Consider the following 21,060-nt stretch of genomic DNA (forward strand, 5'->3'; position numbering starts at 1 on the left):
GTGACATAGGTCTCAAATTACAAGAAAGGAAGTGCGACAAAAAAATTAACTTTATAAATTATTACGTTTGGACCACACTGTACGTAGTGTGGACTCAATTTCCGCACTTAGACGCTCATTTGGTCTGTTGTGAATACACATAGATACTCTTATACTTAAATTTGTACAACAAAAGTAATTCAATACATTAAATAATAATATTCTCGTTAAAACGGTTAAAATAATCGATTGACTTAAGAATTATGGCTTCAAAAAACGCAAAACTACTCCATGGTCACAGGACTCTATTTACTTCACTGAACACTTCAATTGTGAACCCTTGAAATCTTAATCAATTAAAAAACCAAATGGTTTATCTATTCAAGTCAAATATACAGAAATTGGCTGTAATATTTGCTTCCGATAGTATGAACGTAGCATAACATATTGCGGTTTGGTTATATCACTAAAGTAGCTAATTATTTAACTGGCGACACTCCGACGACTTATTAACAAATATTAACTAATATTTCGTGACAGTTATCCTAATTTTATTGAAACGTAATAAATTAGAAACTTCCTAAGATTCATCGGTAGTGGAGAGATTTTAGGATTAGCAGTTGTGACTCTGTTGCTCAGCTCAGGCATTTAATCCGGGATTTATAGGTTTAATTACTAGCGAAAGAATATGTATATTATATGTTTTAAAAAATATTAACCTAGCAGTCTTCTACCCTCGGTACATCTTATAAAGACAAATGAGTTTGTTCTTTTTAAGTATTATTTTTCAATGAGTGACAATCTCCTAGGCGCGACAGACAGTCCCTTGTGCAGAGGCTTTTTCAGCGCAGAGGAATCAGTCACCCAAATAGTCCTGGAATGCGTGGCTGTGGCTAACCAACATACAGAAATCCTCGGAACATTGAGGTCGCTCCGTGAAACCTGCGAAGTGCCCAGGAGATTTCTGTGCTTCTGGAAGGAGCTAGGCTGGCTTGGTAAGACAGGACTTTACGCATTACGGTCCTAGTGAGAGCGGAAACTGAACCTTTAACATGGTTGACCATCATGGATTTTGTGCTTGGAAATAAATTTGTATGAAAATTCATGTCATATGAATTATATAGTCTGTTGTTATACATACAAATTAATCGATTTAGAGCTGTAATCCAATGCATTTAAAAGCGCTTATAATACAATCAACATTTCTAATTAAAAAACAGCAATAAAGTCCAACTCAGCGTTAAGTGGATTTTTATCATGAATTGATTTTCTATCGTAGATTAACTATGACGTATTGTTGAGCAGTTGTCATAGAAGTCCTATAGATATGATGGATCTAAGAACTCAATACATATACTTTGTATTTGGTGCCTTGTAGATAGTACCGGTGACCCCAGAGCTGGTGCTTTCCTCGCTCTTCTAATAAGTATCGCAATACAGCGAGGAAATGCTGCCAGCGTTAAAGGTACATTTGCTACCGGGACTGCACTTTAAATTTGTTTTAGTTTTCTATTTACTTATACATTTCTAATTATATAATTACAATATAGATTAAGAACAAAATTCACTGTGTGTATAAATTAACTGCTTAGATAGCACAGACTTTATATAATTTGAATTTAAACCATTTTTACCAAAGATGTCCATGATACCACGAAACCATTGATTATATAGAAAATATATTCTTTCACTTTAATGGTTTAAACTGAGTAAATGGCAGTCCAAAATTGAATTTGGAATTCCTAACCAAAGAGGAGTTATTTGAGGCCATAGTGGCCAATACGACAAAAACTATATAAAAAAGGGTGCGTGTACTTATGTACGCGCGTAAGAAGCAATACTTCTTTGGCATAAAAATAGTTTTTGAATGCATGCAAATAATTAATTACAATTAAATAATCAAAGACTGGAAAAGGAGTCATTATAGTGAAAAAAGTTCTGTTTACATTTGAAAAAGTAAATAAATAAATATTTATTATTATTCTCTTACATTAAGTGTAACATAAATTCTATTATTATTCGAATGTTGTTTTAAAATTATGTCCAATGCCGTAGCATCTTCCGTGGGCAACTTCATACTGATAATTTTGTGTACGGTGCGCGCGCATCGTAAAATTTCACATTTTTCATAACGCGCCTAAAGAAGTATAACTTTAAAAAAAATTTATTAACGATTTCATCGTTATGTATGTTGCGCTCATTTCTCAAGATTTAATACATGCCCTTTTATTTATTTCACACATTAATTATAAGCATTAAGCCCCGATTTTATCGCGAATTCATTTTTGCATTTCGATTTCTCGAATCTGTCAATTGTCAAATCAATTGAATAATTAAAAACGACGTATGAGGATTATACGAGCGTGATTTATAAGTGATTGATTCTAATTAACAATGTATTGGTTGACAAGATTAAGTGGCCAATCGTGGTCACAGTCACGACCTGCCAAACACTGAGTTATGACTCTATTTACTTACTGCTGTTAGTAAAAAGACATAAATTAATCCTATGTTTAAATTGCACTGAGGGAGTTACCGAATTAATTCATATACAAGAAGGACGATGAAGGAAGTAAACTATGCTTTGCATATCGATTTTATTTTTGGAAATATTAAAAAAAAATTTTTTTTTTATTATTTCTTGTGTTCATTGCATCGTATTGTTAATATAATATACGTGAAATGCTTGAAGTAAATGACTCGGTCACCACATGTAATTTTTGAAGCTAACAGTTATAGGAATTTTAAGGTAATACAATTAATACAACATATAATGCAAATACAGAAATAATTTATTGCTTGCCATTGCGAAAGAAGAATGGCAGTTTTACACATTAGGCCTCTTCTCTCTAGCGCCAGTATTGCGATACTGCATGTTAAAGCACTTTCTGATATACAACATTTTTTGATGAGGTAACACATGTCTTCAATCAAAGCCTGGTTATGCATATCCTCATTCACTTCAAGATCGGAATTTCTTCAACTGACACGAATTCGATGTTAAATGGTGCGCAATTTTGACAACAGATGGCACCACATGGTGTTTGCATTCGTAAAATAATTAATTAATCTATTGTTATTCGATAACTTATCCGATATTTTATTACTTATTCTGCTATTCGGAGCGGAGAAGGATCCACCAAAAAAGAGATAACATAACATAACTAACATCGGTCCAGCCGATCTTGAGTTAGAAGGGGCGGACCTCTCTTTACCGGGTATTATATTAGCTATGCTAGGAAGTGAGGAGGCCTGGAGTGCAATAGTCACCTTCTGTAAGCATGTAATGCTGCAGAAGGAAGCAGCTGAGCGTTTGAGGGAGAGGTCTGGGGATGACCGTAGACTGACCGGTAGTTCAAGGCTGGGGGTTCGACCTCGAGTGGCCCGGAACCGCAGATCTTGAATTAGCTCTCTATGTCGGATATAAGCCCGGGTCCCTTGGGTAGAATGCCTAGCGAACCCCGAGGGACCATATTAAGGGCGTGTGAAGGCGTGTGAAGGGCTGAGGTGTATTTTGTGGGTGGGGTCTCGCTACCCCTCTGAATAGTAGAGGGATTTGAGTGTAGACCCAGCCCCACAGTCCCCGCGTCAAGCTCGACATCCCTGATGCGGGCCTGCGTAAGCGCATTTTCACCTCATAAAAAAAAACAGAAGTCGTGTAACTAACACGACTTTGTTTTATTTATTTCGATTATTGTAAGAACCGGAACATCTGCTATACACCTTTATACGCTGAACAGTCAAGTTGTAACAAACACACACTTTTGTATTCGTTATAGGCTAATTAAATAGTTAAAGAACTTTCATTGCCCTGAAAATAAAACCAATTAACCCTCTCAAAGAACTTCCTTATAAGATCTTAATCTGCAGTGTTTAAAACATAATAGATACTTAACCAAAGGCAGTTAACGTCTAACCCGAGACCGCTTACCGACTCTTTAACGGCTCGTTAATATTACTGTTTATTAGTGTAAAACACTGAATTTTCTTAGGTAATAATTCCGAATATTCATTTCATATTTGTATGAGTATTACAGTTTAAGAGATTTTTGATTTTGTTTTGTTCAGTTTGGATTTTTAGATTAATTAAAGGTCCATTTTGTTTCTAAAACACTTCGAGATCACGTGACACAATTTTACAGACTTCAGAAAGACAATACAACGAACGGACTTATTGCTTGTTTAATTAAATGTTATATGGGAGAAAATAAATTATTATTATTATTGTAAGATGTGTTTGATTATTGTTTTAAACGTTTTTGCTAGTTTTTCTGGTGTCGTAAGTGTAACTTTGGAAATAGAAATATATAATTTAGGGAATCAATTACTGCATAGACTACTAATAAACTTTTAAGGATTCGTATCAGTCTATAGGTAAAGTAGCTAAACGGCTTCTTAACCATAGATTTTTTTAAATAAATTGTCTCTGCCCAAAGACAATATTTAGCATTACGATCTAGCATAACTAAAGACTAATAGGTAATTTAAAACTAACCTAATTTACTAAAAAGGTTAATTTACATAAGAAAGAGTCCATTACAGTCTCTATTAAAGGGAAGACACTCTGTTCTTGTGTTAAACCGTAGATTAAACGACCTTTCGTTATGCGATCCGTGAACAACGGCCTAAGTGGTCCACGAATGACATCGATTTCACAATACAATTGACATAATCCCCTTTACGGCCTATTGCCATATCAACACCTTAAGAATGCTTCAATTGTTATCTTACGTGTTCGCTAGCACGATTTCTAACTCATATTATAACAGACATTATTACGTATCTTTATATTGGGTGACGTATTTTTTAATTTTTTTATAATCTACATGATGCACTTTTTTTATCAAATTTCAGTTTTTTTTTAGAGCAAACGGGTAGGAGGATCACCTGATGTTGAGTGCCCATGGACTCTCTCAAGAATAAGGACCCTTAGTCGAGTTGGTTTGGAAATAGTGGGCAGCTGGTACCACTGCATAGTGATGGCGCGCGGCAAAAACTGCCATAAAAACGCTCAGTTTTAGAAACACGCACGTCGAGTGGAATTACGTATACTTCCTCGACGTCCGATGATATATGAGATTCTATCCTGAATTGCGCAAACCAAGTTCAGATTCAGATCGGCCAGTCAATGTTTCCACTGGTCAAGGATCCTCCATTTAGGGTGGAGGAAGTCCATATTTAAATACATGTACATAATAAACGGATTAAATATAAGTCTTTCCTCCAACATTGATTTTGTTTCCTTTAGTAGAGACTCTTGAGCTGTAGGGTACACTAACTGGCGCTAATTAAATAAGTTGGCGCCTGGTAGATGGTACCGGTGACCCCAGAGATGTTGCCTTCCTCGCTCAACGAATAAGTATCGCAATACAGCGACGAAATACTGACAGCATTAAAGGTACACTGCTACAGGGATCAAACTATTTAAATTTGTTTTAATTTTCTATGTATTATTATTTCTATGTAAGTTAAGAATATTGTAAATACTATACGAGTACATTTATGCATTGGAAATAAATATTAAAAATGTAGTGGACGTTAATGTTCTTTGTTATAGATTGAATTAATTATTTTATGGTAGATATAAAAAATACATTACAAATTTACTGATACGTGGGTAACACTGAAAATGTTTAGAATTGGCCAGTTAGAAACATTGCTAATGAAAACTTTTTTTGAATTTAAATTTTAGAACTCTTTGGTAACCTAATGTAGTATATTGCATTCATTTGTCATTTGTTTTTGTGAATTGGCGGCAAATCTAAAACTCTATCTAGAGACCCCTAAGAAAGCAAAAGGAAAGCAAGCAAAAGGAAAGCAAGCAAAAGAAAAGCAGTGGGCCCACCACTGCTTTTCTCAATGGGTCCATCGAATGCGACGATGTGTAGAGAGGAACGGAGATTACTTCGAAAAACAATAAAAGTATTGGCAACTTTCTACATTAAGCCGTTTTTCATTTTCTAAAAATGTTCAGTGTTACCTAGATAATTGCAAACTCTATATGAAAAGGCACTTTAAGTTTCAATGCGTCTTTGAGTTCTACTTCCGGATAAAGTATCATTTGTTTCTGTGAAATATAGGGGACTTTAACTCTAAATTTTATACTGAAACTTGGTGATAAAGCTCAAAATTAACTACGCATTGTTATAGATATGCATCTGCTAAACGCGAAGGGCGTGACAGTTCACATAGTATTGTTTTACGTTAATATGCAATCGTCCCTTCGTAATAAGAATTATGACAAAATGTACAGACAGCATGACATACTTCTCACTAGTTAAAAGGCTAAGTTAGTTTTCCGTTTAAAAACCAGTTTTATAAATACTAGCTTTTGTTTAATAACAAAGATATGGGAAATGAATTAACTAAAAAATATAATTGCAGGCAAATTTCGGGCAGTAAACGAAAAGTGCGACAAACATGACTATATATAACCACTTACTATAATCCAAATATGTACATTGTGTTTAAAAAATACGTCTCGCTTTCTTCTCCACTAACTAAAATATAATTTAAATATGTTAGAATATTGAAATTCGATTTTCATTGATTTCAATAGATTTAGCTTCATTAATTTACATTGCACTTTACAAATATGTATTTAGCTGAATTTCATCAGACAAGTATAATCTGACTGTTTTTAAGGAACTTGGTGTTGTACCTCCTCTTTGATATATCTAAACCTACAGGATCTTTTAAGATCGGCACCTTACTTGCAAGCATGTTGGGGTTTGTTTCAGGACAAGACACGATTGCTTAGCAATTGCAGCATTGCAAGAAATATAAACTTTCTATAATGGCCATTGATGAGTTAAAATGTACTAGAATTTACAGCAATGTGATGAAAAAGACAAACTTCCGTTCGTGCTTATTCCAAGCTTTTCTAAATGTTAATATTTGTATTGAATTTGTTTTTCTGACCGTACAAGTGTCTTCCGGTACGTTGCACAATTCACCGCAAACGCTCCATTTTCTCTAGAAAGCTGGATCCGATATGTGTAACATTAGAATTATAATTTTTATTAACAATTCAACTTCTGGATCTAAAGATTCGCCTAGTTGTACGTAAACCTTGAAAACCTAACTAGTGTGACCTCATATTACCAAAATCACAAATTGAATCCATAACCTGCAGGTTATGGATTGATGCCACTGCTGGGTAGATTCTATTTTACTTAAAACAATGCTCTCACCGTTCTGGCGTAAAAGCGTATATGCAAGAAGTTGGGATCCGTCGTTAACATTGGTCACCTTGAAGTCCTGACCTCAATCCAATTGCGAATGTTCTAAAGAGATGAGTGAGATCAGTACAACCTGCTCCACAAAACATTAGGGAGCTAAAAGTAATTGCAGAAGAGTAGGAACATATTCCTCAAATAAATTCAAGCTGTGGTTTTGGCAAGTCACACTCGTTATTAGGTTTTACATGTGTTATTATCTAATATATAAAACTCTCGTGTCACAATGTTCGTTCCCATACTTCTCCGAAACGGCTTGACCGATTTTAACAAATTTTTTTATGCATATTCAGTAAGTCTGAGAATCGGCTACTATCTATATTTTAAACCCCTAATTGACCAGACCAAAAACTTTTTTTATTTTTTTTTATGATATATAACATAAAAAAATACATACAACCCCTAATTTTCACCCCTCTACGATCAACCCATGTTTTTTATTAAAGTAGATACATAGTTATTTTTATAGAACTAAAAAAATGATTCCTAGAAATAATATAGGTACATGGCAAAACAACGTTTGCCGGGTCAGCTAGTAATTAATTTAAAAAAAATACGAAATCTTCTTGTCTTTATGTGGTCGGCACTTCTTAATGTTTGGCTGTGTACATCGGTTTTAAAGAATTCGTAAAAAAAATGTAATTAATTGCCTGAATTCACTTCACTCTTATTAATTTACACGATAAGTATACTCCAGACAAATTACAAATTTTTTAACTACCTGCAGTCGTCCTTTACTTTACTAGGTCTACAATCTAGTATTAGAATAATGTTTGTGTACAAACCACAAAAATCCAATATAATAGGACATTATTATTATGTCTTTCTTTAATTATTTAAAGAACTTATTACTCATAGCATTGTCGATAAGAAAAATACTATAGAAAGATAATCGCAATATAAAAAGGATAATATCATCAACTAGAACTGTTTATTAATGTTATTCTAGTTCTCACTTAACAATGATCAAATACAAATTATTGTAGGCATAAAGAATGACTTTCTTGGATTGTTTTTCTCAGACCAGACCCTGTTTCATTAACATGACTTTAAATTAAGTTTAAAGTGTTTAATGACGATGTAAAGATAGTACTAAAATATATTTTTACTTTATCAAATTTTAAGAATGTACGCTAATTCGAATCCCTTTCAAAGGCAAGCGCTGCATAAGTGAATGAAAGAATTCCGTTATGCAAGGTTGTAATGTTAGAATGTAATGTTTTTTCCATTTAATTAAAACAAAAATACAATGTTATCGATATTCACACGTGATGTTCAATAGATATCATCCAAAACATTCTGATTGACGTGTTACACCGCTGTGTAGTGGTTTACACAATTGTTCGCATATTAGTAACTTTATAAAAGTCTGATATCGAATTTACTGTCGAAGTTTGTATTAGATAACTTTCTCCTTTCCTGAGTCTGGTTTCCTCTTCGACTAGTGGATTAATATGGCCTTAACCATATCATACATATCCATCAGTAATATACATTTGCCAATAACGCGGTGTATTAATAGAAGATTGAGGTCTCCGTAACAGGTGTGCAGGAAGGAAGTTGTACTGTTCCTCTAACCCAGGGGTCTCCAAACTACGGCCTGACTACGTTTGGCCCACGGACAGATTTTGTCCGGCCTGCGGAGAGCTAGCATACTTGAAAACTCCTTTTAGAGAACCTTTTTTAAATGTTACGTACTTTTTCGGACTTTCTTTTCATCAGTGGACCACTTTTTTACCACCGGGAACAATGATAGTATGGTTTTGGCCCTCGGAGCTTACTGGAGTAATCAGTATGGCCCTAAGGCTGGAAAGTTTGGAGATCCCTGCTCTAACCGATCCTCGAACAGTCTGTCCACTGACTGGCCGGACGCAGTCTCGCTGTTGGCGTGAAGCCTTGACAATGATGCTGTTTTGACGAGCATAGCTCGGACGGAACGGGCTTTTTCCCGCAACTAGCGCAAGAGCGTCCGTGTAAGTCACGGTTCCCGGCTTGGGCCATCACGAGGTGGTCAATAGCCTGAAGGGTAGGACAGAAGCTCACTGGAATTAGCGACCCAGTGGCTAAGGTCGGAAAGTTGTATATATGACATCGTTAGCGCGTATGTATGATCGAACTTCGAAGTGATTTCGAAGCCCTGTTTGTAGGTGTCGCTACACAAGTCGGATTATTAGACTATTATTAGTTAATAAACACTAAACAATAAACTACGTCCAGTCACAAGCGCATATTGGAAGAAATTTCTCTTTCTATAAACACCCCTTCGAAACCATTATTAGACTGACTAAACTTTTGGGATTTTGGTAGCTACCAAATAAAGATTTATCAAGTCTTTATAGTCTGCTAATACATGCATTAGGTATATATATTATTGCGTCTTCATTAGGCGACCATGGGCGCTGTTAGTGGTTTTCAAGGGGGTGGCAGCCACTACTAGAAAATATCATATGAAGAAATGTGTTATATTAAAGTACTGTAAGTTATGAACACTGTAGGTTAATTAACCCCTTGTTAATAATTCAAAATAAATTCAAGCAGATTCCTATGTGACCACATGTGCGAGTAAAAACCACACAAGTATTTTAACAAACATTTTATAGTTACACTTTAATAATAACTAGCGGACCCAGCGAACTTCGTTCCGCTTAACATTCTAATAATATCGTTTTAACATTAGTTAAACTTAATTTAGGATTTATTTGAGGTAATAACATTAATACAACTTTTTTCCAAATACAGAAATGTTTTATTGCTTGCCATTGCGAAAAAAGAATGACGGTTTTACACATTAGGCCTCCTCTCTCTAGCGCTAATATTGCGAGACTGCATGTTAAAGTACTTTTTGATATACAACATTTTTTGTTTTGTTATCCGGCGCAAGAACAAAGTGATAGGTTTCTTTTATATGCGTAATTTTGTCAACAGATGGCACCACATGCAGTTTGCATTCGTAAAATTAATAAAAAAAAATTTATTTGATAACTAATTATTTATCCGATATTTTATTACTTATTCTGCTATTCGGAGCGGAGAAGAATCCACTAAAAAAGAGATAACTAACATCGGTCCAGCCGTTCTCGAGTTATAAGTGTTGTAACAAACATGACTTTCTTTTATATATATAGACTAGCTGATCTGGCTAACTTCGTTCCGCCCTACAACCTTATAATATCGTTGTTATTTTAATTTAACTTATTTTAGGATTTCATTAATGTAAAGTATTACATTAATACAACTTTTTTGCAAATACAGAAATGTTTTATTGCTTGCCATTGCGAAAGAAGAATGGCAGTTTTACACATTAGGCATCTTCTCTCTAGCGTCAATATGGCGATACTGCATGTTAAGCACTTTCTGATATCCAACATCTTTTGATCAGGATCAAAGCATGGTTATGCATATCCTCATTCACCTCAAGATCGGAATTTCTTGAACTGACACGAATTCGACGTAAAATGATGCGTAGTTTTGTCAACAGATGGCACCATATGGTTTTTGCATTCGTAAAATTAATTAAATAATTTATTGTTATTCGATAACTTATCCGATATTTTATTGCTTATTCTGCTATTCGGGACGGAAACAAATCCAACAAATCAAAAACCATGGCAATCGGTCCAGCCGTTCTCGAGTTATAAGTGTTGTAACAAACATGACTTTCTTTTATATATATAGATAGATATGAAGATGCATATCCCTGAAAACTCCTTAGGTAGCAAATACAAACACAATGATCTATAGAAATAGAATTTAAGGAATAATATAATATTCTACAATTTATTAAGAATGTCGTTAGTGACAAAAATTCGTAAAAAGTATTGAGCGGTCAAGCAACGTTGATTTGCAAACGTTTTGCTAAAATAAAAAGTAAGGCGTTTAATTTTAGGATGCCACTTATTTTCACATTATAGTCTAACGGCACCAGCAGAGGCGGCCTTATCCTTTGCGAGGCTCCAGGCGGCAGGTCTTTACGAGGCCCTTTGTCCTTGTCTTTGAGGAGAGCGCTGAAGTAATATACAAATAAATCAAATTTGAGTTTTAAAATATTTTACATTGAAAGGTTTACAAAATTAACAAATACAAAGATGATACATTTTAAAATTCATGTTTGCGGCTTTTCCGATGTCTGAAATCTTAAATTAAAGCACAATAATCTAATGAGTTTCAATGACAATAATGAGTTGAAAGAATAGCAAGGGCTGATAGCCGATCTTGTGTCCACAACGGACCTAGTGAGAGTGCGGAAACTGAGTCCACAATATCTATCTAATTTATTTTGCACATACAGTCAGAAAAACATTTCTAAGTATCTTACAATTTTTTATTACACTTTTTCAGCTTCAAGTGTTTCGAGCCACGATATTCAAGGATTAAGTTATCATAATTCTAATTAATTTTAATCTTAGATAATTAATTTTTCAATTATATTTAGAAGAATTAGTTAACTAACTTTATTTTAATTGGCCGTTATGATATAAGCTTAATAAGTAATTAAGGAACAAAATGAATGAAATAATATTTATTAAATTTACTTGGGTTGTTAAGCGCCACCCCCTAAGCAAAAAAACACCAGTAAAAACAACTGAGCTGGCAAATGATTAAAATAAAATAGAAAATAAATCTATTGCTTCACAGTTGCGGTTCGAACGACACAGTTAAGAATTGCACACTTAACCTAAATTTTACAACAATTAAACCTTAATTTTAAATAAATCTTAAAAAAGGCTTACCAATGTACTAAAAAAGGATAAGATCGAGTGCCAGGGTGGGTAATACCGTGGATTTCCTCTTTTGAAAAATAAAAGATAAATATATTTATTAAATAAGGCTTATTATATACGTTTCTGTTTTCGTTACATAAGACCGTTCGTTATATAAGACGTTGGTAATAAGACGTTAATAATTAATAAACATGTTGAATTAAAAAAAACACTTTTATTTGTTACATTTAATACCATAATTAATAATTTCATTATTAAAAAGTACCACAGTACCTCGCTAAAATATACAACTTCGAATCCACAGATAACCAAATAAAACACCAATTAATTATTATTTAGTCCGATTAATCAGGGAAAAGCTTTTAATTCGCTGTAGCTACTCAGTTCTTATCGCAAGGTCTGATAAAATAATTGGATTTAAAAACAGAAAACTCTTTATATCTTTACCTCTAATACATTACTCGATTTTAACAAACATTATTGTTACATATACAGATTATATTGTTTATGTGTGTGATATAACATTTGTGTTAAAGGAAAATCTACGATATTCCAATTACAAAATGACTCAAATAACAATTACAAATCAAGCATAATGTATGACGAATGTTTATTCTTGTTTCGAGGAACACAAATAATTTACTAGAATCTAATGGATTGTTTTAATTACTATATTCTCGTTGTTATGATCATGTTAAACGTTCTTTGCCGCGAATTAAGATAAGAACAAAATCCGTGCCAGTACACGAGATAAGAATGACACCGAAATAAAATAAGATTAACTATATATAACCAATATTACTTAGAAAGGCAACGTTGTGTTCGAAGCTAGAGCTTGATCCACTCTATACCCGAAGTCTGGATGAATGCTTTCAAATAAAGCAATTGCTTGTTTTTGCAGAAACCTTGCAGCTGATACTAAACTGGACCGAATATTTTCAACCAACCTATTTCTCTCTTCATCCGACATTCCATATAAATAGAACTCACGTATTTGATCGGTATTATTTGGTTCTTTTTCAATAATTTGTAATACTTCAAAATAATTAAAGTCCACATATGCAACTGCACCATTAAACGAGTTTGGGTGGTAATTTGGGTTTGACTTTTGATTATCTTTCACTGGCGGTCGACCGTCGCGATTATATGTCAGAGGTTTAGTATTAAATGGACAATTAACACGAATGTTATTGAAGTTTGCACCTAAACGGTAATAAAGTGCATCTCTGTAAGATAAACGTCGCGCTTCAAATAGTTTGTCGACACCACCTTGTATGCCAGGGACTAAATTAGCTGGATTGTATGCTAGCTGTTCGACCTCAGCAAAAAAGTTTTCTGGAGCTCTATCTAGAACTAGCTGCCCAACGTGGTGTAATGGATACATTTCAACCGGTAGAATTTTGGTAATATCAAAAACATCAATCTCCGCATTTTTAACATCTTCCAGAGACAATATTTGCAGGGCGAGCAACCAAGATGGGAAATTACCAGCAGAAATTGCTCTATACAGATCTCGTTTTTCGTAATCTGGATCCACAGATTGTATTTTCGCAGCCTGTTCTGATGTTAATGTCTTCTCGCCCGCATTTGGAATGAAATGGAATCGGACGAAATAAGGAGTGCCAGCTTCATTCGTTACTTGGTATGTATGTATACTGAATCCAGGCATATAACGATAGCCGTCAAATATACCCCTATCTCCGAAGAGTCTGATAAAAGTGTTCCATGATTCTGGACGCAGTGTTAAAAAGTCCCATTTCATGTTCGCGTCTGGTAGGTCAGTTGCAGGGTTGCGTTTCATTGTATGCGCAAAGGTAGTGAAAAAGAGTGGATCCTTTATGACGAATGTAGGCTGGTTGAGACCGACGATATCAAAGTTTCCATCTTCAGTATAGAACTTGACTGCAAAGCCTCTGGCATCCCTTACCGTATTACTTGCACCTCTTTCAGGGGCAATTGTCGAAAATCTTATTGCTATAGGCGTTTTCTTTCCAACTGATGAGAATAATCGTGCTCTGCAAATGTGGCTGATGTCATGGGTTACCTCAAAAAAGCCGAAGGCAGCGGCCCCGTTTGCGTGTACTACACGCTCTGGTATCCGCTCCCGAGATAAATGAGTTAGGGAATCCATGAAGTATTCATTGTGTATTAGTCTTGTGTTCAATGTACTTGATCCATGTTTCGTTTCAACCATAGCGCCATTGCTTGTTGTCATAAAGCCTATAGGTATCTGAAAAGCATAAATAACAGTGATAATTTATTTGAAAATATATCTAAGTATTTAAATTACTTTAACTATCTTCAGATTACCGAGTATCCAATTAAATAATACTTCTCTAACAACAAATGCGAATTACTCTCGACTGTCTCTTCGAATCTTTTGCTACCTTTTTGCTTATTTATATAAAAAGTCTTGTATTGGTTAAAGACGTCACTTCTATTAAAACATCGCTATTGTTAGTATATAATTCTCCTAACATAAACGGACCCACTTTTAATCAAATAACAAGTATTACGACATAGCGAAACTAATGCACGACTAAATATTAATGCATATTAAAATACACCTTTATATAAACTAATAAAAACTAACCATTTACGAGAGTATTAAATAAAATACGATGCTATGTGAATATAAAATACTGATAAAAAATTCTAACTCAAAACGACTTATTATAAATTTATTTTTAAGATAATTACAGCTTCTATTTTAAACGACTTAATTAATTAATATATTATGTATTCTTCATTAATTAACTATTAATTAAAGTATTAGTGAATACCTCGGGATATAAATAAGATAATTTGATTTCGAAAAGGCTAGGTACATATTTCACTAACGGAGATTGGATCAGTATTCCTAACTATCAACTAAAATTAAAAACAATTTTGTATAAATCCATAAAATCGCTAATTATGCATTACTTACTGATTAAGATACACTTTTCTACAATGTTAAAATTCCTGTTATTCACAGACTATTTGAGAATATAATTACGAATAAAAAAGGTTTAATCATGATCAACAATAAATTAAAACTCTAACCATACATCGAAAATTTCAATTTAATTTATAATTAATTTAAATTAAATTGATAAACCTTACCTTATTTATGTCTTTAAAGTCTTCTAACTGATTCGTTGGATCATTTTGGTAAGCTAACACTATGGGAATAAGTAAAATAAAACGATGCATATTAAATCTTTGAATTTCCATGCGCGGGTCTGCTCACTTCCACATTACTTTTATAACTCGTTCTTGTCGGATTAACGGAGCAAGGGAGTGCAGTTATGTATATATAGTAAGTCTATAAGTAAATTCTGTATGTCATTTTTAATGCAATTCAATTACGGCATACATAACTGACAATTTTAGGAACATTGTTACGTCAGTATTAATTAATTAACACGTAAAAATAATATTAATATTTTTTTTTTTTAAATTACAGATATTTATTACAGATTTACTAAAATATCGTTTCATTACAAGATTTCTATCATTTCAGGTCTCCTCCAAGTTCATGTGCTTTTCTTATCCAGACCTGCCTTGCGATTCTGTAACTCACTTTTCGAACTCTCACAGCGGTTTTCGCAGTTTCGAGTTACAGAATCGCAAGGCTGTACTGAGGCTTGATCATCTAACTTAACAATTAACTATTAATTACAGATGTCATGTGGAACATGGTGTAATGGTTGCAGCTCCTTACAAACATTTTGTAAAACAAAAAACTTGGCGATCAAGAAGAGTTGCGGAGAGTTTATTGCCAGTTCTTCTCTTCCGTTCTACGCCCTATATTTGAGAACTGGCAGTAAATGTAAAGTGAGAAGCACTTAATATATATTTCTTTTTTGACGTTCATAAGTGTACATTGTGTTACCTTTATGAATAAATTTGGATTTTTGTTAGATAAATTTCAGTATTAGTATAATTATTGGCGTAAAAACATCTTATACTGTATACAACGGTAATGAATACTTGCTTTGCAAAACCGGACCGACTACACTAGTCTCACATAAGGCGGCGATATACCGGGAACATTCTTTAAAAATGTAAACATAAAAACAACCAATCCTTAATTCATTGTAAATTTACTTAATTTCCTGTATCTACTTTTTTAAAGAATTAATTGAATTAGCGGTAAATATATTTAGTTAAGTTCACTATACTTCTAACCAGAACAAAAAATGAGTATAAAAATGTGCGAATAAATAATAAACCTTCTAACAATATACATAGAATATTTTTCACAATATGTGAGTCACAATGTTGATACTCGGAACAAACGCAGGCTGCAATTTCCCCGTAGTAGCTAGTAATTCTTTTTGGGAAAAAGGATATTCTTCTTTAATAAAATCCCAGAGGCTCTTTTACTTCTGTCTTTTAATAAATGTATTAATGAAAAGCTGTGTAAAAAGGCTTACTATAAAGTTCACGATTATCTAGTTAATAAAAGGGCCCGGGACTAGTGCTAGACAGGCTATTTGCGATATTTGTTTTAAAATAAGTGTTGTTTGATGATTTGCTATTTTAAAAGAGTAAGTACCGACAGTTTTTTTACGCCGGCTTTTTCTCTCGGCCTACACCCTCTGTTTTCTTCCGATTCTGTGTTCTGCCGATGAGTAGGGATGTCTACCGATTTAAATTTAATGACGTGGAATAAGTGATACCTGTATCTTACATTCAAACATTTATTTTTATTTTTATAGACACTGTGTTAATTGAGATTTTCAATCCCAAAGTCGTGCGTACAAATTCCGGCTGAACGCCATAGTTTTTTCGTATACCGTAAAGGAGGAAGTTGCCTTAGATGCCTGAACAGCATGTATCCGGTATTGAAAACTTCAAAAGAATCACCTAATTGAAAAAAAAAATTGGTATAGGGTTGAAGCACAAAAGGCGAGTGTTATTTAATGAAACAATGATGACGTGATACAAAAAACTGTAGTGCAATATAATTAATTAAAAATACTCACGTTTAATGTAACATGTCACTACTATCTAGTTTAATATCATTTTAAGAATATTGTATGACTTTTTTATTTTATGACAAGCAACTTCGATATTTTATTGTTTATTCTTGGATCAAAAGATGCTCCCAGTGAAACGCCAGCTTTAACGTAACGACACTATAATATAATATTGCGAAATATTATGTTTATTAAAGAGAAGAAAAAATATAGTACAATGACCTCCGATTCTAAGTAAGGGAAATTAAGAGTTTGTTTTAATTAATTGTGTTAAGTAGTGATTGAATTAATAAATAATTTAAATACCTGTATATTAATTAAAATACCAATGTATACAAGTACTTTAGTACTTTTATATGGAGTTTGAAGACAGTGCAATTCTTAAAATATATATAACTGTTCTAGACATGTATAAATTAGTTCTATTAAAAAGGAAATTACACAATAAAGTACACATTTTTAAACATTAGAAAATAATTGGATTTTATAGAACGGATAGATTATAAACATAATATAATAGTCATTGAACAAAAACCAATCAAGGAATGACACACAACGCAATTTCAATTAATATTTATTATTAAAAGAGAGGGACTCTTGATTTATACAAAAAAGACTTTACTAAATGTATAAACCCTAAATGTTATATAATTCTAAGATGTCGTTATGCCATCGCGTTTTTGCACACGCCTAACGCCATCTACTGCTCAAAAAAAAATTACTAATTAATTTTGACAGTCATGGTCATGAATATTAGTTAGGTAGTTAGTTCATCTAAATTATGATCATAACAATAGAAATAATTGCTGAACAAAAATATATTATTTTTAGACAAAATGTTTTGAAATGAAATTTCTACAATATATTATTGGAATTCTATTAGGTACATTAATATGCACGTAAGATAAAAATTCTAAAAGTAACTAACGTTATGATAGCTACTGTAACCATTTTACAATTTATCTCATATTTTAGAATTTCATTAAATAAATTAAATAACAATTTCTCACTATTTTACAACTGTCTGATGTACAATCTTTTTTAATAATCATCCCAATAGTGTTTTGTACTATTAACTAGTAACCCTTGCTCTATTTTACTGCCGAGGTCTGGGTGAATTATGTGAAATATCTTGACAGCCCTCTCTTGCAGGAATTTCGCGGCCGGCGCTAATCTATACAATACATTTTCGACTAAACGTCTCCTTTCTTCTGTTGTCATTTCATTAGTATACAATTCTTTAGCTTGGTCGAAATTGTTAGGATCTTCCTCGAAGATATGTAACAACTCAACTCTTTTGTGGTCCTTGTATGGAACTGGACCATTGAATGAATTCGGATAATAGTTTGGTATATCTTTTCCGTTATCTTTCAATGGAGGCCTTCCATCTCTGTTATACTCAAAAACTTTAGACTGTATCGGACAATTAACGGGAATTTTATTGAAATTGACACCCAAACGATAGTGCTGAGCTTCTCTGTACGCCAAACGACGACCTTCAAACAGTTTATCAGGGCCACCGAGAATACCTGGTACTAGATTTCCTGGACTAAATGCTAACTGCTCTATTTCAGCGAAATAATTTACGGCGTTTTTATTTAGAACCATTTTACCCACAGGTGTCAAGGGATATTCATCTAAAGGCAGCACTTTTGTAACGTCAAATACATCTATTCTAGCATTTTTCACGTCTTCTAGACTCAGTACCTGCAAACTAACCGTCCAACTGGGGAAGTCGCCATTTGCAATGGATCGGTATAGTAATCGAGTATTATAGTCAGCATCTTCGGCACTTATTTTCTTTGCTTCCTCTGAACGCAAATTCTTAATGCCAGCGTCAGGTATGAAGTGAAATCTTACGAAATATTTTGTACCATGTTCATTTACTACTTCGAAAGTATGTATACCGAACCCAGGCATATGATGATAGCCATTAGGAATGCCACGATCTCCAAAAACCAAAAGAAACATATGGAATGTCTCCGGTTGAAGAGTGAGGAAATCCCAAAAAGAGTTCGCATCAAATAAGTTACTTGCTGGGTTTTTCTTGAATGAATGCACGAAGGTAGGGAAGATGACAGGATCTTTATAAAGGAACATAGGAGTATTAAATCCTACAATATCGAAGTTTCCTTCTTCTGTATAAAATTTGACTGCAAAGCCACGGGCGTCTCTTGATGTGTCGCTTCCACCTCGTTCTACAACTACTGGAGAAAACCTAGCAGCTACAGGCGTCTTCTTTCCCACCTTACTGAATAATTTTGCTTTGCAGATATGCGTGATGTCGTGGGTTACTTCGAAGTAACCAAATGCTCCACCAGCCACTGCGTGTACAACTCTCTCCGGTATACGTTCTCGGACCGTATGTGTTACAGAATCCATAAAGAACTCATTAAATATTAATCGTGAATTTAGTGTGTTTGTGTCTTTATGCTCTATAGGTCCTCCAGCGCTGGTTGTCATAATACCAATCGGACCCTGAGAAATAAATTTATAATGAAGAAAAACAACAAACAAATTTTACATCAGCATCAATCCAAATCAATTCTTATAAAAAAATAAGACAATAAATACAGTAACAAGATTTAGGCAATCCGTAAATATAAAGAATAAAAGAGCTCTCTTCCTAAAATAATATAAAAATTACACTTGTAGTGTTTTAAAGAAAAATCGAAAAAACTTCAAGAGAATACGTGTTCCTAATTCATTATACAGACGCAAGTAATAACGTCTTCAAAAACAGCATACATTTAATCAAAATCAACGTGTTAAGTAAAACATACCGTTGTCCTTTCCTTAAACATTATAAGTTGGTCCGCTGGATCTTTAACTGCGCCGACAACCGTCAAAACCACTAAAAGCCTATACATTTTTACTAATCACATTTTAAAATATCAGCTCTATTCTACATCAGTCACTGGTTTTATAGAGATTTTTTAACACCAACCTTGCTTTTGCACTGACCAACTTACGATAGTGCAATGATTGCAAAATTGCCAAAAATCGATCAACGAATTACTTGAATGTATTGTTCCACGCTATTGTTAGTAGAAAGTGCGACAAAGACTACTAAAAGTATTATATCTAGACTGGTCTATATTCCACGATTGCGTAGGTACATTGATCTTCTTTCTCTTCGCAAACTTTATTACTGAAGGTAGTGCTTGCGATACATCGACTTGCCGCCTCCACACCATTCTATCCTCAGAATGTCTCCAGTCCATTAGGGATGTTGATACCCATAGTTGTCTATACCTGGTCAGACCAACTGGTAGGCGATCGACCCCGACTTCTACCATTACCAACTTGTCGAGACTATTCGGTTCTCTCCAGCAAATATGGCCTGCAAATATAAGTAAATCAAAGTCAGCAGTCGTGCTGTGATTTTTATTTTTGGTACTTCAATAATTCAAGTTATTTTGAAAACTTCTGCTAAATGTAGACATCAGCCCTGCGATTCTGTAACTCACTTCACGAACTCACACAGCGGTTTTTGCATCGGCGGTCGCTCTCAAATCAGTCGTGAAGCAGTCATTTTATGATTTGGCATTCTGATAAACAATAAACTACAAGCTCCCACCTTCTCAGAATGCCAAATCATAAAATGACTGCTTCACGACTGATTTGAGAGCGACCGCCGATGCGAAAACCGCTGTGTGAGTTCGTGAAGTGAGTTACAGAATCGCAGGGCTGAAGAGGAAAAAAATATTGTATCATAAAGTTCACTATCCTAAGTCTTCCCCAACCAATTTATTTTGTTGTTTTCTTTGTACCATTTAGTATTGATTCAAATGTATAAATCCACCTAATTATTACCTACTTACTTCTTTATATATGAAGGTTTTTATCGGTGTACAAAGTTATACAAATTTAGTATAAATAAATGCTGTAGTAAAATTAGCGGATTACACAAATAAAAAAATAAAAAACTAAGGAAGGCTAATTACATTCCATGGTTATTAGAAAAATGGAAGTAATATATGACGTATTGTGTTGCGACTGAACGCGGGTTGGACTGGAGATGCCTTGTTAATCACAATTATACAAGAAAAAGAAAACCTTTATTATACACAATAACAGGATATTTAAAATTAAGTGCACTAGCCCACACTAGGATTCTCTGTGTTGTGGGCAGCCAGTCTCGTCCTTTTCACA

At 33.8% G+C, this 21,060-nt stretch overlaps 2 protein-coding genes across 2 annotated transcripts; both read right to left on the reverse strand.

The window, feature by feature from the left end:
- Positions 1 to 12,132: 12,132 nt before the first annotated feature.
- On the reverse strand, positions 12,133 to 15,205 carry LOC125060354 (catalase-like). Its single transcript, XM_047665228.1, has 2 exons — positions 15,044 to 15,205; positions 12,133 to 14,168 (listed from the first exon to the last, which is right to left on the reverse strand). The coding sequence occupies exons 1-2, from the start codon at positions 15,152 to 15,154 to the stop codon at positions 12,741 to 12,743; spliced, it is 1,539 nt and encodes a 512-aa protein (XP_047521184.1). The 5' UTR covers positions 15,155 to 15,205; the 3' UTR covers positions 12,133 to 12,740.
- A 2,296-nt stretch (positions 15,206 to 17,501) lies between these two features.
- Positions 17,502 to 19,417, reverse strand: LOC125060335 (catalase-like). The gene has a single exon (XM_047665209.1). The coding sequence runs from the start codon at positions 19,366 to 19,368 to the stop codon at positions 17,947 to 17,949; it is 1,422 nt and encodes a 473-aa protein (XP_047521165.1). The 5' UTR covers positions 19,369 to 19,417; the 3' UTR covers positions 17,502 to 17,946.
- Between the last annotated feature and the right edge of the window lie 1,643 nt (positions 19,418 to 21,060).

This window comes from Pieris napi, chromosome 21 (genome assembly GCF_905475465.1).
Source record: "Pieris napi chromosome 21, ilPieNapi1.2, whole genome shotgun sequence".
Classification (NCBI taxonomy): Eukaryota; Metazoa; Arthropoda; class Insecta; order Lepidoptera; family Pieridae; genus Pieris; species Pieris napi.

Coding starts and splice junctions, on each gene's coding strand:
- LOC125060335 (XM_047665209.1), bottom strand. CDS start 19,368: ATGACAACCAGCGCTGGAGGACCTATAGAGCATAAAGACACAAACACA.
- LOC125060354 (XM_047665228.1), bottom strand. CDS start 15,154: ATGGAAATTCAAAGATTTAATATGCATCGTTTTATTTTACTTATTCCC. Junction 14,169..15,043: donor ACTTTAAAGACATAAATAAG/GTAAGGTTTATC, acceptor TATGCTTTTCAG/ATACCTATAGGCTTTATGAC.